The 25,867-nt window shown below is 44.5% G+C and overlaps 1 protein-coding gene across 3 annotated transcripts in view; it reads left to right on the forward strand.

Moving 5' to 3' along the window:
• TOGARAM2 (TOG array regulator of axonemal microtubules 2) overlaps nt 1-25,867 on the forward strand; it is a 382,090-nt gene that overhangs the window by 189,892 nt on the left and 166,331 nt on the right. For 2 of the 3 annotated variants that reach the window (XM_085610377.1, XM_085610379.1), the window contains exons 5-7: nt 13,725-13,948; nt 19,313-19,524; nt 24,372-24,409. In XM_085610377.1, coding sequence (XP_085466503.1) covers nt 13,725-13,948; nt 19,313-19,524; nt 24,372-24,409 — 474 coding nt within the window. The remainder of the gene's footprint in view (nt 1-13,724; nt 13,949-19,312; nt 19,525-24,371; nt 24,410-25,867) is intronic. The other variant, XM_085610378.1, reaches the window with a different exon arrangement.

A 25,867-nucleotide genomic window follows, 5' to 3' on the forward strand; every position in this document is an offset into this window, starting at 1 on the left:
AAAGAAGCCGTCACCATCCGAGACACCCGCTCAGACTGCTTCCACAGCAAGATCACCAACATCTATGTTATATGGCCCTTAGGGACATTGTTGACATTGCTAAGTTAGCATGAGCTTCGCTGCCATGATGCTGCTTTTGCGCACGTTACTACATGACTTTGTTTTTGCAAAAGACTCTGTTTGTGCCTTTCACATGAGAACAGTCTGCCTTTCATGTTCTCTGCTAAGTTCCTGGAGTTTAGTCTGAACACGATGTGCAAGGTCAATAAACAATGCCCCTTGTTATTCTGTTCTGGTCAGTCCCTAGCACGTAGACATAACATGCTAAACACAGCTGCAATGCTGGAGACTCGTGCATTGATATTACAGGGTTGCATGTTGTTTTAGCACTCTTGGAGAAACCTTTCCATGGAAAAGAGCTATGCTGTTCCTATGATGTAAACCTTACATCCAGGCTTTAAGGTATGGGGTCTCCTGTCAAAGCCCAGATATCTTCCTTTCTATAAATAAACGAGGTCTTATAGTCCTTCTTTCCACTGTCTTTATACAATGACTTCCCCCTTTGTACTCTATGGAATTGTAACAATGCTAAGTGTTTTGAGTTTATGCATTTTGCTGCTTGTAGTGGCTTGTATACGGTATTGTGGAGCACGATAGTTAAAATAAACATTTTGAACTATTACGGTGACTCTGCCAATTCTTATTATGGACAAGTACGAGTGAGCGAGCGAAAGGGTATGTCTTGCTACCGCGATTCTTGAGAGAGTCGGGAGTGTTGTGTTCTGGGTTGTCTAATCATTTGTAGCTTCGTGATTTTTGGAGGAGAACAAATGAGACACTATAGCTAGTCGGTTTGGGGATTTTGGGTACTAAGGTGATAGGTTGGTACACCCCTATACACTGAGGTCCTGTTTTCCTGCGCATAGTTCTGTGTAGGTGCAGAATCCCCGCAACATCTACAACAATTTCAACTTCTAACCCACCACCCTCAACCCTAACGTCCTCAACCAACTAGCGAACATCAGCCAAACCATTACCATCTACTCTCTGCTCGCCGCCCTGACCACCTCAGCTATCATGTCTTCCATCCACTCCAGGGTGCCCAAAGACCCCTGGCCCCACCACCTCTACAACCTCGCAACAAACTCAATCAGCACTCAACTCACCAGCATCCACAACACCTCCATCTCCACAGTAACATTTCTGGACAGATGGAAACATGCAGACGTCAAACCCCTCCTAAAAAAACACCTCCGTCGACCCCAGCGAACTCATAAATTAGTGTCCAATCCCTGCTCCCCCATCTGGCAAAAGTGCTTGAGAAAGCCATCAACTAGCAGCTCACTGAATTCCTGGAACAAAACCACCAACTGGACGCCTCACAATCTGGATTCCGTGCCAACCACAGCACTGAGACTGCTCTGATTGCCACCACAGAACACTCCTTGAATGTGGAGAAACTGTGACCCTGATCCTTCTCGACCTCTACTCGGCGTTCGACACTGTCTCCCACAAACCCCTCATCAACAGACTCTACAACATAGGCATACATCAAGACGCCATCAAGTGGATCGCCTCCTTCCTTACACACAGAGCATCCAATTGCCTCCCTTCACTTCTGCCCCCACACACATCATGTGTGGCATACCACAAGGATCATCCCTCAGTCCCAGCCTGTTAAAGATCTACACGACCCCCCTCGCAGACACGTCGGATCCCATGGACTCAACATAATCTCCTATGCAGATGACACTCAAATGATTCTCTCGCTCACCGAGGACCCCTCCAACGCCAAAACCAACTTCTGTAACGCCATGACCAACGTAGCCAAATGGATGAGAGACAGCTGCCTCCAACTGAACTCCGATACAACTGAAGGACTGATCTTCAGGAAGAACACCTCCGCATGGGACCACAGCTGGTGGCCTGCAGAACTCAGACCTACACCCACACCCACACCGACTGACCATGCACGCAACCTTGGCATCATCCTCGACAGCCAACTGACCATGAAATGGCAAATCAATGCAGTCGCCTTCTCTTGCTTCCACACATTTTGCATGCTCTGCAGAAGCTTCAGATGGATCCCAACCAATGCCAGAAAGATGGTCACTCAGGCCCTCGTCACCAGCTGCCTCAGCTACAGCAATGCCCTCTACGCCGGCAACTCCACCCAGCTCCTTAGAAACTCCACATCATACAAAATGCCGCCGCCAGACTCATCCTGGACCTCCCCAAATTAACCCACATCGCCCCCTACCTGAGAGACCTCCACTGGCTCCCCATCCAGAAGAGACGCCAGTTCAAGGTCCTCACACACGCCTAAAAAGCCCTACACGACCTAGGACCTGCAAACATCAACCATCGACTGAACTTCCACCAACCCTCAAGACACCTGTGCTCCTCTTCACTCGCCCTCACACAAAACCCCTGCATCCATCGCAGCCTCAGAAAGAGACTCAAGACCTGGATTTTCGACGGAGACACAGTGCCCAGAAACCCCTTGGGTTGACAGTGATGCGCTTTACAAATGCTGTTTGATTGATTTGATTAATGACGTAGCCATTAAAATGAATCGATATTCCTAGTTTTAGAACATACACAGTCAAAATTGATTGACAAGTACAAAAAAACACTAAAATATTGTGCTGCTGACATAACTCAAATATAGAAACATAAAAAGTATGGTTAAAGCATTGGTCGGCCTCTGTGTTAAATCAAAGACACCAGAAGTGGATTCATTATAGTTTAGTGGAAATACTGTGTTTCCATGTCGACAAAGAAACAAGCTCTTCAGGTGCTGTTTCTTCAAGAATTACTTCTAAATACTCTTAGATCCTTCAACAGACTTACCAGAATCGAAGAGAACAAAAGTAAAACATCTTAAGCACTACAGCCATAAATACCACCACTCTTCCCAATCCTTGGGCATTTTTACTACTCAAGCAATAAAGGGTTGCTTGCTTACCAGTGTTACTCTTCTCATGTCCAGAACCTCTACATACCAGCAACCGATGAGCAGTATCCTTCATCATGTGTTTATGGCATTCTTGTTTAAACTATTTGTTTTATTCTCTGGATTTTATTTAGAGCATTGGGATAATTTTTCTTTTTAAATAACTTCATCAAGTTTTTTTTTTACACATGACCCTTCTCAGGCCCATGAGAGGTAGAGACCCGTAAGGCTGGGTGCCGCTCGTTTTCCAACATCTTTGCTTTTGGTATTAAATGATCTTTAAGGGAAAGTGCTACATAATAATACATTACAATTTCTTTGGCTATGAGCGAAGGTAGAAGTAACCTTGTTGGAAAATCCATACATTCACTACCCCAGTCTCATTACCCCACATTTCCCGCGCTAATTGGTTTCCGCCTGCCATTTCACCTTCTAAGTCAAGACTAGAAGCGCAGTTTAATGCAATCATTGGGCAAAGTGGTAAATTTCAATCCTTGTCATTGAATTACAGTCCTTATCATAATGAAATATTAGAAGAGAAATAAAAGTGTACTATAAGAGTGCTTTTCGAAATAGGATGACGAGTATAACTAATCCGGACATGTGATTGGAGCCTCTGTTCAGGACAGGTAAATTCAGGCAGTACAGAAAATGTGACTGCAATCAGAAATAGCACCAAAGCTGGCCATCCTTTCAGTCAGGTTCTCATTGCAGGTGGTTGTTGAAAGATTATGACTGAAATCCCCTTCGGGCTGGACTGATTCCATAAGGAGGAGGGTCAAGGCTGATTTGCATATGGCTTGGTCCAAACTGAGGTGACATGATGGGCAAAAAAACTATGAATTGGGATACGGCCAGAGGGATTGCTAGTATCTGAGATAAATTCAAGCATTACATTCATCACTTTGTTGTTTTTGCATTTGCCGCCCTAAGTGTGCTGGGTATGCACAGATGTGGGCATACCCTGACTCACTGTGCCACTAAAACCAAGATATATCTGGCTGCAGAGCCCTAACTAGGAAGAAATCAGTCCTAGGTTGCTTGTGTTCTGGTTCAGGGAGGACCTGACCGGGCAGTTTGGGCTGGACTGTTCCCATAAGGAGCAGGGTCAAGACTGATTTGCATGTGGCTGGGTTCAAACTGAGGTGGCATGGTTGGTGAAAAATTATGGATTGAGATGCGGCCCTGAGTGATTGCCAGTGGCTAAGATTAATTCAAGCATTCAATCCATCACTTTGTTAATTTTTGTAAGTGATATAACAATGTGAAAAGGCTAGACAACATTATCTATTTTCTTCACATCTGGTATACATATATCATGATATGAGACTTTTATTCAGCATTTTAATCATTCCTGGATGAGGAATAGCAATTGCCACAACAGTTCTTGTGGTGGGAGAGACTGGAGATGCTTCATTTGTTAATCCTTGTTTATACAATCCACGTTTCAAATCACAGAATTAGAATTGAAACCCAGATACTTTTTTACAAGAATTAGAAGAGGGGTGGTTACTTAGGGTGTGCAAGTCTACTAATTTATACTTAACTGTAAACATTTCACTATCTTGTTTAGTTAAGACTTGTTAAAGTGTTATAAATCACTTACCTAGTTGACAATTTCAGTTGCCCTTCTTCATTCATTGTACCACATGGATCATCTTCCTGTTTTTGTTTCTTTCCCAATGACCCACATTTTGAGCTGGCGCCCTCATAGCTCTAAAGTTGGTAGGTGACCATTCTCCGGCAAGGTAACTTCAATGGATTTTTAGAAGATCTGATTCCCTGGATATAAACTATTTCGTAAAATCACTTTTAAGAGTTTGTAGCATGCCTTGAAAGCACAGTAACATATCCAAAAATAGGGCAGCAATTGCATTTTAAATATTGACGGTGGGGCTTCCACAAATCCTCCATGCTGCTGAACTGTCCCAGATACATATCTATTGAAATCATATAGGAACCAAGTGTCTTCAGCAGTTCAACTTGTATTTACAACTTCTCAGGATGCAATTAAAGGTTTTAACCATACTTTCCAAAGTCCTTTGCATAAAAAGCTTCAAGGTATCCAAGATTTCAGCAGCGATCTCTGTAAATTTTACATCTCAGCATACTGTAAGACGCAGCTTTGTTGCTAATACACCTAAAAGCCATATGCATTGTTCACAGGAATCTTCAACATACCAGTCCCAACTTTCTCTCCCATATTATCACTCTTAACAAACCACCCCAATCTGTATGTTCAGGTTCTCTTACTCTTGCAACAGTACTGCCTTTTAAGAAATTCAAGCGCAGTGGAAGTGGTGTCAGAGTTCTGAGTCCTCAACTCTGGAACTGGCTTTCCATCACCTACGTCTAATTGATGATATTCTTACAGTCAGGAAGCAGTTATAGATCCATTTATTCTGCTAAAAGTGTGCTTCACTTTACCCTCCTCTTCTCTCTCTAATCCATTTGCATTGTTCTTGATCTGTATGGTCCAAGTGCCAAGATGCCATTTGGCTATTGCTGAGATTTATGACTAAAAAACATTTTGGGTTTCACATTTCTTCTTAGGAGCTGACTCCCTTGCTCCTTGTTCTGTTAAAGAGATTGTGGCTGCTGCTGGTGATGGACCTTGTTTTGTTCCAGATGTAAGGTCACCAGAATCATGTCTGAGTTCTCAAACATCTTCAAAGTGGAGTTTCCACACAGCACATCCTTAAGAAGTCCCTCATTACAGCTTGTGCATGTAGAATACAAAGTTACAGGGTCTGAGGACGTGGGATACTATATTTATTCCAGGATCAAAATTCTGAAAGTCACAGTGAACCTGAGCTATGGTCATCAAGAAGGGCCTCCCACCGAACCATACCCAACTGAGAAGAATGCTACTCATCGGAAGGCCCTTTGGTGCCTTGCTTGGCTTATGAAGCACTACATAAATGTGACCTCATTACAGTGCAGTCCAATAGGCAAGTCTAATCCTTTGATTGGGTGTTTGGCAGATTCTCTCCCCAATAGCAATTTTCAAGATTTCCAAATGGTGTATTTTACAGCACTACATTGCTGACCAGAATATTTCCAGCAACATCTAAGAATCGTTATTAGAATGCACAAGCAAAGACATTTGCGATACAAAAGAGACAGCAGCAAAACAGGGGTTTGGAAAACACATGGCTTTGTAATGTCTTTGGACGTGTCATTTTGTGAGGACTCCCATCAGCCACATTAGTTGCTCTCCAATGTGTGCTCCACACAGTCACACTGCTAATTTTACTAATTTTGAATACACAAAAATTGAACTTCACAATGCATGGATTACCTACCAAGCTGTTTATCTTAAAGATACCTGGTTGGGACTCAGAAGAGCGTGCCGGGGACTCGAGAGAAGAGGAAATAGAAGAATGTCACAGAGAGATCCTGGAGCTTAGGGACCGCAATACTGACCTCAATTTTCATCTAGAGGACCTGGAAAACAGATCCCGCAGATCAAACATCTGAATAAAGGGGGTATCATTTCAAGTAGATGCAGGTCGCCTGGAGGACTATGTGCTGCGCCTTTTCCGTCACATAGTACCGGACTTGGATGGGAAAGAACTCCTCTTGGACCGAACATACAGGGCGGGACTCCCCTCTGTCTCACCAGGAGCCTCCCAAGACATCCTTACATGCCTCCACAATTATAATCAAAAGGAACTAATAATGGCTGCTGTGCGGGGTCAGCCACACGTCCTCTTTGAGGGCATCAAAGTTTGCTTATACCAGGACTTGTCAGTCATTACACTCCAGAGACGACGGGCAATGAAACCAGTGATGGAATTTTTGAGGCACAAAGGAGTGCGGTACAGGTGGGGTCATCCTTTCTGGGCGAGACGCGAGTGACGCGCACACCTTTGGAGGCAGCAGACATCCTGGGCATATAGCTCGACCAGGTCTCTTCCCCCCAACGATCAAGCACGCAACTATCATCTCAAGAGCCACGAAGATGACGACGCACAAGAGATCGCCCACTACAACAACTTAGCACGCCGACGAAAATCGAAACCATTAAGTAGCGCTCGGCCCTGTTAAAGCAACTTTCAGAACACCACCAATCTCCGGAGTGGGAAGATGACTAATGGCGAAACGAGCAGACGTCGACTTCAATAGAAGGGAGCAGGTGGGCTACTCCCAGGACATACATGCACTCTCGTCATAGCTGACCGGTTCGGCAGAAGCTGCAATCCCTACTTCCCTTCACAACTGGCACGGACAACGAACGACAGGGACCCTCATTGCAGAACTGCAAAGTTGTGCACCAACCGGTGCCTTTGTTTCATTCACTGTTTTTGTTCTCATGTTTACTTCATGTATTTGTGTTCACAGCTTAATCGGACTGTCACACTCCACACACGGGTTGGGGCGACGAATAAGTTGCCGGGGGCTCCCACAGCTGTACTATCTTCTCAGAAACATGGTGCATATAATTAGCCTGAATGTAAGGGGTCTTAATTCACCATCCAAAAGAATAGCAATCCTTACCAAGCTTAGGGCGGCCCGATGTGACATATGTCTCCTACAAGAGACCCACCTTTTAAAACAAGACTGGCATAGAATGCGGTCGAGATGGTTTGACCGCCAACTCTGGTCTTCTGGTTAAGGGAAAAAGGCAGGGGTTGCAATGCTGGTGTCAACACACTTCCAAGGGACAGTCAATGACATACAATCCGAAATTGCAGGGCGGTTGTTGTCCCTGAGGGTATCTCTCGCTCACCATACACTCATCATAGCCTCCATCTATTCACCCAATGGACAGCAGGAGCATTTTATTCGCCAAGCACTACGTGCTTCCCCGGACTCCAATCTGATATTAGGAGTTGATTTTAATCTGGTTCTGGATGCTTCCCTGGATAGGTCCCCTCCGGGCCCAGGGCATACGGGGATGATTTCTCCATAGAGGGTGAACTGGCTTGCGGAAGCTGGACTAGCTGATGTTTGGCAGACACTAAACCCGACCTCACGGTCATACTTCTTCTTCTCAGCTGCTCATCAATCTCATGCTAGAATTGACTACATTTTTGTTACTGATCCACTCTGCTCGAGAGTAGCCCAGGCCACAATTGAGGCGGCATCATTGTTCGACCATGCTCCTGTCCAACTAGATTTGCACCTCCCGGCTGTACACCGGAATAACAAAACATGGCGTCTCAACCCTAAAATGTTACCCTATAATGCTACGGTAAAGGAAGTGGGGAAGGCCATAGTAGGCTACTTATCCATCAACGACACACCCAAAACGGCGATAGCGACGCTTTGGGAGGCTCTCAAGGCAGTTGTTCGAGGCACATATATAGCAATAGCGGCCAGACTAAATAAAGAACGAGCCTTGAAACACGCTGCGCTAGAAGCTAGTGTGAAGGAGCTTGAGGAAGTTCATTGGTGCGTAGGTTCACATAAAAATAGACGACAATTAAATATAGCACGGAAACAGCTTAGAGCGCTGGATATGGACGCTGCGGCGTATGCTTTACTGCGAACGCGACAGAAATACTATGCGGGGGGAAATAAGGCGGGAAAGCTTCTGGCACATAGGTTAAGGACACAGGTGCACTCCAGACGGGTACACAGCATTATAGATGGCAACGGACACCATCTTGCGAGAGATGAGGACATAGCGGTGAAGTTCGGCCACATTTATGCACAATTATATAGGGCGGCAGGGACACCCTCAGACATCTGCACCCCATATATCGCCCAGGCACCAATAACTAAGCTGCTGGCCTCACAAGCGGAGCCCCTGGAGAAAGACATAACTGAAAGGGAGGTGTTGGATGCAATAGGGCGACTTCAATTGGAAAAAGCACCAGGGCAGGATGGGATCATAGCAGCCTTTTACAAACAATATGCTCTCGCTTGACTGTATAATTCATTCAGTGAGTTTGGGAGCTTACAGAATCAATGCGCATGGCGATAATCACTCTGCTGCCAAAACCAGGGAAAGATTCCCAACAATGCACGTCATACCACCCCATATCCCTTCTGAATGTGGATGCCAAGATTTTTACGGGGATTTTAGCCGGCAGACTGGGTAGACTTATGCCGGGGCTGATAGAGCCTGATCATCTGGATTCATACTGGGCGGCACATGTGGTGATAATATGAAAGGCTTTTTCACTTATTGGACAAGACACGACGTTCCCAAGTCCCGACCTTGTTTTAATCAATTGACGCCGAAAAGGCCTTTGATTGCATGCACTGGCCATTCTTGCACGCGGTACTGGAGACAGTGGGCTTTGGGCCTCGATTACAGCATTGGGCCGCAGCTGGTTATGCGGACCCAAAAGCGTTGGTTAGGGTAAACAATACCCAGTCCCCGATCTTCTTGGTCTCCAGAGGGACCCGCCAAGGCTGCCCACTCTCACCGCTATTATTCTCGCTCTACATGGAGCCGCTAGCGGAGTGCATCCGACACCACCCACAGATAGAGGGAGTCTGGATGGGAAGCCAATCCCATAAAATAGCCCTATACACCGACGACGTACTACTGGCCATCACAAACCTGAATCAACCACTGCCTCCTCTTCTCGAGGAACTTGCAAGGTTCGGAAACGCCTCTGATTTTAAAGTGAACACAGCTAAGACCCAAGCTCTGAATATCACTATTCCACACGATTAGCAAATTCAATTGGCGTCGGAGTTCCTCTTTCAATGGGCGCAACGGGGTATCCAGTGTTTGGGTGTTCAAAAATTTCCCATAATAGAAAGCTTGGTCACACATAACTACACAGACCTGTTGCATACAGTGAGATCCTTTATCAAATCCTGGCATGGTGGTCCCCTTTCCTGGGGGGCCGCATAGCAGCGGTCAAAATGACTCTGCGTCCGAAAATTCTCTATCTTATGCAGGTGATGCCATTGCCACATCCCGCGCCCATCTTGAAGAAGTTACAGGCGGCTCTTGAAACCTTCATATGGGTGAGTAAACGGGCCCGTATGGCAAAAGAGCAAGCATATTTGCCACTTGCCAAGGGTGGACTGGGTATAGCAAAATATTACCAAGCCACCCAGTTACACTATATAGTCGAATGGCAACGCCCAATGACCGAGAAACACTGGTGCTTCCTGGAGCAGGCGGTGGCGGGAATCCATATTTGGAAGATCCCGTGGCTCCAACTTAAACATCGCCCGCCAGGCGGCTATATTTCGCCAGTGTTCAAAGCTACTGTGGGGGTTTGGGACAAGTTGTATTCCTTCCACCAGTTATTCACCCAGATTTCTCCACTCACACCAATCATAGGGATCCCAGATTTCCCTCCGGCCACGGAAGAAAAGGCATTCGCACGTTGGCAAGAGGCTCAGTGCAAAAGGATTGGAGATCTGTTCGAGGCCTGTTGGATTTTGGAGCCCTCCAACAAGAATTTGGGCTCCCAGACTCAGAATATTAGCGTTACTTGGCCATCTGGCACTGGGTGTCTCTTCCCAAAATCAGGCCACATGCCAGTAGACGACTAATACTGTTTGAACGTTGGCTTTAATCTAGAAAGGATGATTCCCGCATTTTATCGGACATATGTTCTTTTTTAAACACACAGATTTCCCCCTCACAGACTCCAGCTAGGAAGAGATGGGAGCGGGAGTGCGAGAATCGACAGATATCTTGCACCACGCGTGTATCTCCGCCACTAGCGCTGCTGGCAAGGAAACACTGTTAAAATTAGTGCACTACTGGTATTACACTCCGGCCCGTCTGGCTCAATGGCAGAAGGGGAGGAAAGACACGTTGGAGACATTGCGCCCAATCAGGCACACTCACCCACCTGCTGTGGCACTGCCCCAAACTCCATAGGTATTGGGAGGAAGTCCTGGCTGAGGTTGACCTGATGTTCAATACCGAAATACTCCGCTTTCCCAGCTATGTACTGTTAGGGTTGCCCAATGTTCCAACTTATCCATTACACTCTGAAAAGGGTAAGGCTATTATATTAGCGCTTTGTTCAGCAAAGCAAGTCCTGTTATCAAAACGGGGTACCGATGTAGTTCCAACACATACAGATTGGATGCATACGCTTTGGGACTTATTGGGGATGGAGAAATTGACAGCCGTTATTAGTCAAGTTTGAGAAAAGATGGGGAACATGCATTAAGCACCTTTCGGGTGAATTCCAGCAACTCACGTGCCCAATATATTTGCGTTTTCTGCAGATTACCCCCTCCACCCCCACAGCAGACCCAGGGGAAAAGAAGGAGTGACGAATACTGCTATTGTGACAACAGCACGTATTGTTTTTCTTTTTACTTATTATTTATTGCGGATATCGATTATGTTTCTACCCCTCTCCCCTTCTCTCTCCCTCTCTCCCCCCCCTCCCTGCTTCTCAGCCACCTCGCCGGCCAATGGATGTAGGTGCAGGGTGTTGTAAATCAAAATCAATAAAAATCATTACAATCCTAAAAATACCTGGTTGGACATCTAAAAATCTCTGGAGATGATACAGAATCAAGCTCCATCTGTTGACTGGAAGTATCTAAATTCAACTCTATTGAAATATTTTTCTAAACCTTCCCAGAGTCAGGAGATTTATGTGCGAACTCTGTGCTTGTAGTTCGCTGATTTCTCCATGAGCTCCCCAATTCAGAAAAACTTTGGAAACTTAACTTTCCTTCACCGCAGGCTGCTCTTGCCCCCTCCTTAATCCCTTTACTCCCATTTCAGCTCCCTTTCGCCCCTCTACCACCTCATGCAAACCTACGTTGATCCAAATTGTTAATATCTCTCTCCTAAATTTCTTTTAATTGTTCTTTGTAAAGTGATCTGTTATCAATTGGTGTCTCCTATATAAATAGAAATTCACTTTTAGAAAGCTAGAACGGTTGAACTAGACAGAACAAACACTCTTAAAAGGGGCGATTAAGATACGACAGATCTGACAGACTGCAGGCGGAAAAGGACAACTTTGGCACTGGATGGCCACCGCTGAAATGTGGCGAGGTCACGGACTGCATAAGCACTGCCTTCTTTAAGCTCAGTCAACCAATGCGCAGCCGCTTTTGGAAACCCTGCAAGGCGGACAGATTGGCAATAGTAACGCCATCAGACCAAAATGTCCGATAAGGGTTGTGTTTTTCTACTAAACTACTATACCATACCGATTCCATGGTCCTTTTGTATACAAACTACGATAGACATTCAATTTGAACATTATTCCTGTCATTAGCACTTTAGCAGCTATAACCACTCAGTAATTTTTAATATGGCCTGGTACTTCCCAAATCCCCTATTTACCTTTTGTACCCGCAGCCCTTGTACGGATGGAGTCTCCCTCCCTCCTTCAATGCGACCTGCAATGCGACCACACCAACTTTTGGATTAGGGGGTGTAACCCCCCGGCCGTATTAATTACAAAAAATTAAAAAACATTATTTTATTTACATTATGTACAATTACGCAGAAAGTCCGGATACATTGTTAGACAGATGATGTAATGTGGCTAACCTTAAACTCTAATACACACAACACTCCTACCGTAAATCTAACAATGCATATATTCACTTTCTGCGTGTCCCCACTAGAGCCTACGGCAAGGTCAATGACTAGCAGGCTCTAGATCCTACTAAACTACAAATTACTCCGCCGGAGTAGGCTTGCGCAGGGGTTACAGCTTATCGGACGTATATTCTCCCCCGGACACCCCCTACGCCCTGTGCCTTAAACTCCATAAACGGGGGCTGCAAAATTCTGCATACTTGCGCCCTGATGCGCATGCGTGTGTGAGGGTGCCCACAGGCCCACCGGGAAGAGTGTCTCCCCCGGCCCCCGCACCTCGACAGCCTACCTACCGGCTTTCACTGCACCTGGAGTTACATGGTTCTGACCGCTAAGGACCGAAGACTATGCTTACCAATCATGACCTTACCGCCTGACCGGAGACACACAACTAAATACGACATTATTGCCTGAAACCAAATTTCATGTACTGAGATTTTAATAAATGTTACACATTTCAACTACATAATTTTGCATTAAAAATCCTGTAGTGACACTATTCAAATATCGACACTTTTATTACAAATTCACCATATCATCATATTTACATTCAATGTTATCTCCTGAGATACCTGCAATGAAAGTTAAAAGAACAAAGCAAATACATTACTGAGAAACATACTTAAAATGCCTGCCTTAGGGGATGGTGGGTGGGGAAAACAAATTACGGGCCGCTGGTGGCCCGGGTGCTGTGCCTGTGGAGAGCAAAGGAACAAGAGACTGTTCTGCTCCCTGCGCCCCCTTTTAAGGGGAGGCACGGGCCAGGCCGGTCTAAGCCGGTCAGACCCCAAAGTTGGGCGCCCGCATGAACCGGAAGCACTAAAGTGCTTCCGGTTCACACCCCTCTGTACGCCGTCTATTAGACCCTCAGGGGAGGTGGGAGTGCTCCCACCTCCTCCCTGCCCCCGGGGACCGGTGCGACCGCCATAATGGCGGCGCGCGCTATTTTAGCGCTCGGCCTTGCCCAGTCTAGCACTGTACTAATGACTAAGCACTTTACAGCTCTGTATGTTTGCTACTCGTCACTGCTATTGGACTATTGTAAAAAAAAATGCTTTAACGCCACTTTTATGTATTTATGTATTTGTGAGCAAATGCATTTTGTGTTTTCTCGTGATCAGAATATTGTAAAGATTTTATTTAATCATACAATAAACTTACCCCAATCCAAATACCAATATCATATTGGAAATATTTGTATTTTATTAATCAAAATATATAACTCTTGAAATGTCTTTGTGGTTTGATCCTCTGTTATTTCTACAGTTGAATCTAGTAGCCCCAGTGATGGTGTCCTAACACCGCCTGTCCCACGATCCACCTCCCAACGAACGCTCAATGCACTGAAACCTGTGCCGCCTATACAGAAGAGCCCGACTCCACAGACCAACGGAGCAGTGTCAAGTGGCCAAGAGGCTGCCTCAGAGGACATTACCAGAGAGAAGGAGGCCACAGAGGGCCACAGTGACCAAAGTCTGGCTCCCAAGGAGGTAACTGATGTAAATTAGGTAGAATAAGGACACCTTTTATGGCATGATAAGTTCATCAAATTGTAAATGACGTGATGATGATCAAGATGATAAAACAGTTCTTGTCTTTCTCCCTAACACTTCACTAATACTTTTAATCACCCGATAAGCTGGGCTCAGTCCTTGAAAAAGGGAGGGGGAAGTGATAAATATGGCCATGGATGTGCTCTGTTAGGGGATGTCATTTTTGAGCCCTGGCTACATAAGGGGTAAACAACCTTTACAACGTGGTCGTTACACGAGATACATTTACATCGCGGTCATTACAATGCAAGTCATTACAACGACTTGCGCTGGATGGCGCTATACACCAAGGAATAGTATGATTTACTATTCCAACACCTTCCCTACTGTTACGTAGGCTGGAGTTGGAATAGTAAATCATACTATTCCTTAGTCTAGCGCCTCTAGCGCAAGTCGTTGTAACGACTTGCATTGTAATAACTGCGATGTAACGGTCAGCGATGTAAAGGATCGTGTTGTAACGTCACATATTCGACATAAGGTGCCTGAGACCTGAGCAATGAGGAATGCAGCTACTTGCTGGTGACATCTGCCAATCTGCACCTTCTGAGTTTAAATCCCAGTAGACCAGTTCAGTCTTCCAGCCTCACAAGATCTATAGAATAAATAAAGCTAACCTGGGTGAAATTAACACTTATTGTTTGCAGGTGTGCAGACACCCCTATTCTCACCCACTAAACACATATATCTAGCATTCAGATAGCACAGGAGGAGGGTGTCCCAATAATTTGGGTGTATTAAGTCCATCTATAGCATTTAATTGCATTTAGTAATTAAGAATAGCTTCTGTTGAAACAATGAATTGGATCTGTTTTAAGTATCATGTTTTTTTATGAAATGAATGAAATGAAATTAGGATTTCTAAAGCGCACTACTACCTGTAAGTGTCTAGGCGCTGACTTCCAGGGGGTGGACCAATGTAAAGAGAACATCAGACGACAGAGTGTGTGGTACTGGAAGGTGATAGTACTGAGCTAATTTTTAAACAGCCAGGTTTTAAGGGCCTTGCGAAAATTAAGTACATTTATTGTGTTTTTTAGCGCCTGAGGCATTGAATTCCAGAGCTTGGAAGTGGCTACTGCAAGGATCTTGCCTCACCAGGTGGCACTCCTAAATTTAGGTACAACCAGATTAGCCTAGGAGGAGGATCTTAAAGTCCTAGAGGGGATATATTATTGAAAGAGTTGTTTGATCGAATCAGGACCCACAAGATGAAGGGCCTCAAAGGCTAAGCATGGATATTTGAACACCACCCGCTTTCTAACCGGGAGCCAGTGAAGTGAGGGGAGACACTTGGAGACCGATTGATATTTCGTTATTCCTAAAAGCAGTCTGGCTGCTGCATTTTGGACCATTTGGAGCTTATCTAGAGCTTTCTTATGGGCAGTCAGAAAAAGCCCATTGCAGTAGTCAATTTTTGATGAGACCAGAGCAGTGATCACTGCTTAACGTAGGTCTTGAGGGATGAAAGGGAAAACCTTCCTCAATGATTCAAAAATAAAGAAACATGACTAGGTTATGGCATTGTCGTGTCCCACAAAGGAGAGTTTTTCATCAAATTGGACTTCCAGATTTTTCACCTTAGGTACAGGAGTTGGGAGCACCCCCATTTCTTGAGCCCACCAGTTAGGGGACCAAAATGATGGCTGATTGCCAAACAGCAGCACTTCCGTTTCATCTGAAGTTAGCTTCAGACTATTGTTGGACATCCAACAGCCAATCTGTAACATGCAGTTGTGGAAACGCTCTGCTGTGCTCTCAGGGTTTTCTGTGACTGACACTACAATTTGAGTGTCGTCAGCATAGGACACAACTGAGAACCCAAGATCCTTGATCAGAGAGGCTAACGGGGTAACATACAGATTAAAAAAGGTGGGACTTAACGCCGACCCTTGTGGTACCCCACAGGGAAGAGTGAAAGAGGTGGATCTGTGACCGTTACATTCCACGAACTGCGATCTGTCAGTGAGAAAGGATCCGTGGAGCTTAAGAACGGTACCTCTAACGCCTATCTCGAACAGGCATTTGATAAGAAGTTTATGACCTACAGTATCGAACGCTGTCGAAAGATCTAACAGAATTAGGGCAGCGTTCTCTCCTTTATCTAAGGTAGTTCTTATGTATTCAGCAGCTGTGAACAAGGCTGTCTTAGTGCTGTGTTGGCTTCTGAATCCAAACTGGGAGGAGTCCGGTAGATTATGATCCTGGATGAATAGAGAAAGCTCTCTGTTTATGGCCTTCTCTATCAGCTTGTCCGGAGAAAGAAGTTCGGGAGATTGGCCTGAAATTGTTGGGGTTGTCTGTATCCAGATTTGTTTTTTTTAAAAGAGGAAGAATTGATGCAATTTTCCAATTTTTGGGGAAGTAACCAAGATGGAGCATTTGGTTAAAGATCTCTAAGAGATGTCCAGAGACTGAAGTAAGGGTTAGTTGTAAAACTCAAGGGGTGCAAGGGTCCAACGGCGAACCTGATTTCATTCAATTAAACAGGTTGGTTACTTGACCAATTGTAAGGGGGGAAAACGCCGAAAGAGTGGTATTCCTGGATAGAGAGAGCACTGAGGAATCAGTTTCCAAAGAGTTGGCTTCACTAGTAGCACTTCCTGCTTTGGGCCCATTGAAAGCTGCTGAATGTGGTTTTATGTTCGAGCAGGTCCCTACTGGGTTCGGGCTAGGAGTAAGCGTGTTGAAGGTAACTTTTACTTTATTTTTTAAAAATATAGCAAGTCTGTTACAGAAAGTGGCATCCGCATTGAGATTCCTGGCTCGTGGGGGGTTGCTAAGCTTGAGCACTGTAGAAAATAACTCTTTGGGAGTGTTCAATGCAGAGTTGATTTTATTTATAAAAAAGTCAGATTTGGCTTTGGTCAGCAGTTTTGTTTATAGCGTAATAGTTCTGCCTTATAAGAATCCTTGTTCTCAGCACTGTAATTTAGCCTCCACTTTCTCTCTAGTCTTCTACAGGATTGTTTGGTCAGTCTGATCTCTTCATTGAACCATGGTTAATATGGTGCTGTTCGGTTATTATTTCCACGTTTGGTAGGAGCTATACTGCTAATGGACTCGCTTATCCATTGATGATAGTCATCAGTAGCTTGATCAGGAGATTCTAGTTTATTAGATTAATTTAGTGTCCTCGTGAGTTGGCCTTCCGAAATTAGGTGCCAAGATCGGTGGCTTGAAGTAGGTGGAATCATAAGTTCCTCCAAACTGTGGCCAACTAAGTTCAGTTGAAACATTACTGACTTATGGTCTGACCATGGTAGCCGTAGAGCGGGAGAAACATAAATGAAAGGACAATCTGAGAAAATGGCCTCTAGGGTATGGCCACCAGAATGCGTGGGCTCGCAAACTAGTTGTGACAAGCCTAAAAGAGCCAAAGAGGCTATCAGATCCTGAGTATCTAAGTCTTCCTTATTCTACAGATGAAAGTTAAAGTTGCCAAAGGATGGTAAAATCAGAGGAGTTAGCCTTAATGTCCCATGGTGACTTATCCAGATTTAGAAACATATTTCTGTGGCCAGGGGGGTCTATAGATCAAGGCACCGTTAAAGGAGTATTTATTTGACAGCGCAATTTTGAAAACCAGGGTTTCTCAGCAAGGGTGTGGTAGGGGGTAAAACCTAACCATGAATTTGTCTTTAAAGACAATAGCTAGGCCACCGCCTCTGCTAACTAAGCAATCTAGCCCAATTGACGAATAGCCGGGTGGGGGGGTTGGCAGAGACCAAGTCTGGACCTGAACCAGCATCAGCCCATGTCTTGGTTACAAAAGCGATATCAATATTGCCACTATCTGAAAAATCTGTCATTTCCAAAGCATGTTTTGTGAGTGACCGGGCATTCAACAAAATGCATTTTATCGTTTCTGCCATGCTTTTTCGAGTACTGGGCACAGCTGATGGCTGCAAATCAGCCCGGCAGATTAGCTAAGGCAGCGTTTGTTTTAAAATACATCTCGTTTCCTTTCATGAAATGTTAAATATTTGTACTGTTTGTACTGTGTCTATACATACTTTATGGTTAGTTACACCCATTAAATTGGAATGACCTTTGTAGCATTAAATGAAGAAGCTGGTGATGATCATTTTAAGTGAAGTTGAAATTCCTGTGAGAAACTCAAGGCTGTAATACCTGAGAAAAGCATAGTGTTAAGTAGCAAATCAAAGCTGAGATGAGGTTGGGCTTAGCTGGGAAGCTTCTGACATTGTGGTTGATTGAGTATATTCTGCTCAGGAGTACCTTAGTGTTCCGTGGTGTATTTTGTATAAGATGAAGGAGATCTTTTAGTGAGAAATGTAGTTTTCTTTGGTATTGGTATTTCTATAGCACAAATTTAGGCGGTGGCTACAGAACACACTCCATAGCACTGAGGAACACATGAACTATATCAAGAAGAGAGGATAAAGTGAGATCATGTACAGTAGTTGGCGGAGAAATTAAGAGGCGGATTTTTGTTCTTTGTTTGTGGTTAGAATAGAGAAATTTAGGTGTCAGCCTGTTTCCTGTAAGCACCAAGGACCTGAAATACGACCACTCTACACACCAGGCTTGCAGATTGACTCCAGCAACTCAGAAAGGAAGTTCAAGAAACATTATATTGACCCACAATATTGATGTGTCCACTTGCTCGATTATCAATCACTGATAATGTGAGTGGGCACAAAACAGGTCCATTCTCCAGCAGTATAGGGAAGTACATTTTCAATGTCTTTTCCTCAAAGCTGAAAGAGACACTGACTTCCAAGTAAGTCAAGAAATGGGTTCCTTGTCAAATGCGTGCGGGGATATCAGCATGCTCAGTTCACTAATAGCCAAGTACAGACATGACCTTGAAGATGCTGCAAGCCAGGAGAGGGAGAAATGCAGCTATTTTCAGCATTAGGGCGATGTGGTTGAATTTCTTCAGGCCCTTGATGAGACATGCTGTTGCATGTAGTATGCCTTTGAGGGATGCCAGATTGGTGGTGGGTAGACCATTGTCCAGAGTGTTGTCCCCTTCCAGATGTAAGAACACTATGGCTTCCACTGTCGTTCTGAAATGTGGTTCTGGGAAAGGGGCTTTCACTTTATCGGGAAGGAGATCTAGTATCATGCTTTATTGATTTGTGTGGTTATGTGGTCTATGTTAGGGTGGTTCCAAGTGATTTTCCATTGTCTATTAGTTATGGGGTGAAGCCATCTATGTTTATGTCATATAACCACCATGGATCTGTAGTCACTTGAAACTGTTGCAACTGACTGTTTTTCTTCACAAGAGCTAAGCAAAAGCATGATTGATTGGGGTGTTTCTACTTGCAGCCGTCTTTCTTGCAGGTGCAGAATTCCCTACAGTATGTGAGGTACAGTGCTGAAAAAAAACGCAAGTCACTGAGCGGGACATTAATTCCTCCAATTCCTAAGTCGGGGAGGTCATCGCTGGATACAGTCTTTGGGGACTTCGCGGTGTCTCCTCAGGGTTCCAATGACACCACCCAAACTACCATGGAGATGCAGCGACCTACTCCTAGAAGGTAAATTATGTGTATCAAGATAGATAGTATGGTATAACATAGGCACGCAAGGAACATGTTAAATACTTGTGAATGGCATTTTATCCAAACTTGGAGTATCCAAACACAACATCTCACTACATGACTCCAGGTGAAGTGATATCCGATACACTGGTGACTTCATTGAAAGTAGGGTCACTCATTCTTTGAACAGAACTGACAAGATGTAAACGGTTAAAAAGTTCAATTCAAGGCTTTACTAAATATAATACACGCACATCTCACCAATGCTCATATCATACGCACATCTCACCAATGCTCATATCGAAACCTCAAAATCAGTAGCATTACCAGAAATCTCATTCCGACTGCTGACATATTGATTGCTAGGATTAGAATCCTTTCATACAGTGACAAAATATATTAGCAGGATGAAGATTAATGTGGTGGGCAAGTGTGTAAACTGTGCTCTGCAGCAGTGGCAGTGCCATATAACACTGGCCCAGTTGTCCAAGTTGATTGTGACATATGATGTATACATTCAGTGTATGATACAACTCACCATTCAAGTTCATATTGTTATACAGTGCTTGCGGCAGCACAATTGAGACAATGTGCATGCCTCCCTCTCTGCCCAATGTCCTTTCATGAGCTCCCATATTCTGCATCATCAATCCTGTTTTCCCCATGGCCCCTGCGATCCCAGATAAACTCTCTATTGTCTCTTCCTCGACGTAACTACATTTCACCCTCAGCCCATCTCCCCTGGTGCCTGAGATCTGTCTCACAGTGGCCATTTCTCATCATCCTCGTGTCTCTCTCATGGCTCCAGATGTTCCACATTTCTCACTCGAACTTCAAATCTTTCACGTGGCTCATCATTATCTATGCACTCCATATGGCCCCCATGCCTCACTCATCTAAACCTCACATGGCCTCCCCTGAAAAGCTATGTATCCCTATTAGCCTCATGTCTCCCATCAGCCTCATAACTTTGCCCTACTCTTCCCCTCTCCTTCCCTGTCAGCGTTAGTGTTTCTACTTTTTGGGTTGCAGATCTCCAGAGCCCTGTACGCTTCTCATGACTTATATCTGTGTGCCAGTCAGAATGCCAATCCAAGTACCTTGGCAAACTGTGCAGGTTGGCAAGACACTTCTCTTGGCTCCTTCTTTAGGGTTTTCAAGTGCCAATGCATCACTAGACACGCAAAGCTTTTCTTCAACAACCCAACTTAGTGTTGTCTCGGAGTTGAGTGTTAATTACCATCAAATTTACCAACTGCACTGAACTTCTAGCCTAGATCCTTGTTGTCACCATTGACATGGAGTCGGGGTGGGCGGTGGGCTGCGCTGAGATTAATGTTGATTGGAATAAAGTAAATCAAAGCCAGTGAGCAATTTAAGCCAGCTTTGTTGTTATCTTGAGGTTAAAACTAGCATTTAACTATTCAGAAACCACATCTTATAAATGTTAAAGGTACCTAAATGGTCAGTAGGTAGATTGAGTCCTGAGGGGTTGAAGGCAGCAAAGAGGGGTAGCAATCATAGCCTCTAGCAGCAAAGAGGGTTAGCAATCATAGCTCCTAGCAGCAAAAATAGGTAGCAATCATAGCATCTATCAGCAAAGAGGGGTAACAATCACAGCCTCTAGCAGAAAAAAGGTGTAGGCATCATAGCATCTATCAGCAAAGAGGGGTAGTAATCATAGCATCTAGCAGCAAAGAGGGGTAACAATCATAGCCTCTAGCAGCAAAGAGGGGTAACAATCATAGCCTCTAGCAGCAAAGAGGGGCAGTAATCATATCCTCTAGCAGCAAAGAGGAGTAACAATCATAGCATCTAGCAGCAAAGAGGGGTAACAATCATAGCATCTACCAGCAAAAAGGGGTAACATTCATAGCATCCAGCCGCAAAGAGCAGTAGCAATAATAGCCTCTAGCTACACCTAAATGGTGTCCCTTATTTCCGAGAACACTGAAAGCTGGGAAGGTTAATTCAGCGTTGAAGACAAATCTGTCCTAACTTATCAAAGAAGGCAGCAACCTCCATCCAGTGACAAGTGCATTAGGTCACCTCCTTATGCGGGCGTCCAGCATCTGAAATGATAGCTCCTGCTACTAGAAGGCTGATCAGTCTCTTTATCTTTTGCTCATTTCTAAAGCAATCCCCTTCAAAGGCAGATATGTTCAGAGGTATGGCTCAGTGACAGTGATGGTACGAGGTTGGTGTTCAGCTGCAAACATTTTTAGAGAGCCTTTCATAATGCCTGTATATATTGTTTCATCGCTACTTCAAAGCCCTCGAGGAGTTAAGAGTGATACGTAATATATTAATGTACATGTGACCCTAGTATACATCAGTTTCCTGTTGGTGTGAGCTCCAATCTAGGGTAATGGTTAGGACAATGTCGGTGTTCCATTCTGATGAGCTGGGATTAGTGCAGAACTGGATACACTCGGTTGATAGTGCTATTAGAGCTGTATGGTTCCTAGTATGGCACTTGCGTGGAGCATGCTAGCCCCTAAAGGAGGGATTGTGGTACTCTTCCAGTATGATGACACAAAAGCATCATTGCTTCGGGTGCTTAGTCAGTAGCTGATTTTCAAGTGTTCCTTCACATGTAGCAGCCTGGTCGACATCTCATGCTTGCATCCTTCTCACTTTATAATGCCCCTAGGACCATGAGGTTTTTTCCTTCCATGTCTCAAGAATCTAGATTTGCATTTGAACATTTTAGCAGCACACATAGATCTTATCAGCCTCTTTGAAGGTACGTAGGAGGAGGAAAGGAGTTATATATAAATGAGCCTCTTCCCCATAAAGTCTTACACATAGCAAAAAGGATCTTGAATTGAAACAGATCTATGGAGCGGGAAACAGCAGAGTGCTTCCAAGGCAGTGGTGATGTAGTCATACCTTTCTACATTCAAATACATGTGGTTGTCTAATTTTGGATCTACTGCTTCGATGGCTTTTGTAGGCAAATTTGGACAGGACCAGATCCCTTGTTAGTTTGATTCAGTTATTGACTTGTGTGGTCTAGGAGCACTCTTAACAGGGAGAGTTGGAGTGTTCCTTTAGTTTGATCCCAGGATTGGTTGGGGGTGGCAGGTCTCACACTGAATTGGACTCTCAGATTTGTGTTTTCTACATTGATAGAAGTTTAGCCATGTAAGCAGAAAAAGGATTCCTTCATCAAGTTAAAAGTGTACATTTGGCTCTTAGTGTCTCTGATCCCTCAGAGATGGATCTGGTTATTGTCCACAAACACTAGGAATTAGAAGTAGTACTGGTCAATGATGTGGCCCAGTGTTCACTTGTAGGACATAAACAGATATGTTCCACTGTCTTCCAGCTGGATTCAACCTTGCCAATTCACTGGCTGGTCTTCGTTCTGTGCAGTCAGAATGTTATTGAAGGTGTCTGATAGCACAGATTCTCTTTCTCTTGAGGGCCTGTAGCGGAAATGCCGAGGGTTGAACAAATTACTGTTTTGGACAATATGTTCTCTTCCTGGACTTACTGAATGTGCTTTGTGATGTGACTTTCCATGATTTTGCTTAAAAGGCAGAAGTTTAGCATCCGGTGTGATCAGCATTCGTCTCAGCCGCTCAAAGGCTGAGGCTTGTGAATAGTCATATAGATGAGACATATTGATTTGACACACTGATGAGATGAGTGACGTCCGGGCCAAGCGAAGCGAATAACTGGTGGAGCTCACATGCTCAGCAGGGTGTGCTGAGATAGTCAAAGTATTCCCTGGCTCACCCGAACACTTCAGTCAACATCATTGTTTTGAAGACCTTAATGTTGACGCGAGGGCAGAAGTGAGTGTTTTGGGGGGTGTTGCTTCGTCTTGGTGAGTGCTGCTCAGTTCTTATTAATCTCTGACGAACAAAGCATAGCACGCGCTGCTGGGGTGAAATGGAACTCTTTTTTCTTAATTTCCAGCTGTGCTTTTTTGAATATCTTACAGTTGGTGGTTTGTTGAATTTAAAACTGCATTAATGAGCAAGAGCAGTAGAAGGATGTGGCAACAGTAATTAGTCACACACAGGCCATACAATGTCATATGGTGTGATAGAGTTCATGGGAGCTGCTCATACGCTCCCTCACATTCCCAGTGCAAGTTTATCCTGCTTACAGAGGCAGACGATAGGTGTCACCCAACACGTCTTTATGAATTTCATAGATGAATGCGCTTAACCCCAAAAGCATGCATCGCAACCAACTGTGATAGTTAAAACTGCATGGAATCCCATTGGATGAAACCAATAGTACAAAATGCAGGCATTGGCCCGCATGCTTTTGTGGGAAGGTCGAGTGTGAGTTGTTGTTGCCGGGACTCCAACTCCTCTCATTCTGTTTGAAAAGAATCTCGCGTTCGGATCTGTGTTGTGATCTGTTAGATTCTGTTCGCCCCTGAGGGATACAGGAAGAGGTCAGAGTGCAAGTGCTTCCGGTACACTTCAGGCTAAGAGCCTGTAGGTCAGAAGGCCAAGCACCCCCAGCAGGGGTCGAGGGAGGGGAGTGCACACCTGGGCCCGGTCTCTCTCTGAGCTCCTGTTGCGAATGCGGATTCCTTTGTGTATTACTTACTACCCCACAGGCCTTCCCTCTCGCCTTGGTGACCAAAGTTTTGGAAACTCTAATGGCTTCGGTATGTGGTAGTGGCAGGCGTCTCCCTGGTGGGGCCAGGTTGGACTCGAGAGGTGTCAGCCTGCCCAAGAAGCACAGCACTTCCTGTGAGACTTGCGCGCCCTCTGCTGCTGGGGATTTTTCGTGTTTGGAGTCTTAAAAGTGACCTTTTGTCTCCTTCCTTTTTCATGTAAGTTTTAACCCTCGTATCCATTTCTAATTATTTTAAGGTCCACAACAGAAGGTGACGCGGAGCAGAAGACTTTTGGTATGTATTCACCGGAAGTGAGGGTGCTCTGGAAGGGTGGGTTCACTCAATGTGTTTGTTTTTGTTTATTGTATTCACCAGCTTCATTGGATTGCATGGGTTTTCATTTCTATGTAGGGCAACGGTGGCGCAATAAAAAATGCATAATTAAATGTATCATTCTAGTAGCAGACACACCTACTTATATACGTCTGTGCACACACTCAACTTACTCTCATATTTCACTATACTAATTCAACACTAATCGTTTATGGGTTCCGGAGTAGGGTGCTACTCGCTGAAAAAGCGCTTTGAGGCCTCGTGTGGGGTAGAAAGCACTATATAAATGCAATTTCAATACAATACAATATAATACATATTCACACAAACTCTCACGGGTTACCAGCTTGTGTTACACACATACCATATACTCACCTGGGCCCATAAACATTCATACAATAAGCTAGTGGTACCGCTGGGGTCAATTTTGATTTACCTGTGAGATTGTTTACCTTTACCAAATTCCTACCAACTCGATCTCCTTGATAATACATTTCCTCTGGTCAATGAATCTAGTTGCTGAGTAATATTAAGTAGAAATGACATTAAAGTTTTTATTCTCCAAATAACCACAGACTCAAAGAGTTTTAAGAGTTTTATCTAATCAATAATTTTGTGAGTCAAAGCTCAAATACGTTACACCATTTTCCTTCAGAAAGAAATCAAGTCAGGTTCAATATAAGTTTCAATTTAAATTATCATGATGACAGTACCTGAAGAGGGAGAAAACAGAGAGCAGTACAAGGACATACTACACAGAATTATAGTTACCTTGGATAGTGTGAGGACCAAACCCCTGGCCTAGGAGTCAGGTGAAGTTCTCCAGAACAGGTCGGGAGATGAAGGATCAAGACAGGTTCAGGACCGGGAAGGTGCCCTATTCTAAGTGCAACGCTTGCGTCGCACCCCTCTCTGGCACTACTCTCCTAGATATTTCTTCCGCGACTCCCTTTCTAGATGATTGGCTTCTTCGATCAGTATCTTGGTCTCTCGAGCAGGGTCTTTGGCACCTGCAGTCGGCGTGGGGTCTGTGGCAGTGACCGTCTCTCTGCCTCTCACTTTCTCTAACTAACTAAACTACCTTCGTTATACTATTCTATGTGTATGTACCACCCCCAAATGTTTCAATATCGTGAAAATCCCTACTTCTGATTGGGCATGGCAAGGGGAAGAGGTCATCACACAATACTAAATGTAATAATTTACTTTAGGTTCATTGTTCAATGTTCCCGCCCCTTATTTCCCTTTCCCAAGCTTTAGACCCACCCACATTTCACATTATGATCAATACATTGTATATAGTGTTGTACAATTTTCTTTCCTCTGTCCGGGTCGATGGGTTAAGTTCCCAAGAGATTCTTGCCAGTGCGACCTTGGCTGAGTTTTAACTTTGTCATCACAGTTCCGGGCAGGTTTGAG

This window comes from Triturus cristatus, chromosome 6 (genome assembly GCF_964204655.1).
Source record: "Triturus cristatus chromosome 6, aTriCri1.1, whole genome shotgun sequence".
NCBI lineage: Eukaryota > Metazoa > Chordata > Amphibia > Caudata > Salamandridae > Triturus > Triturus cristatus.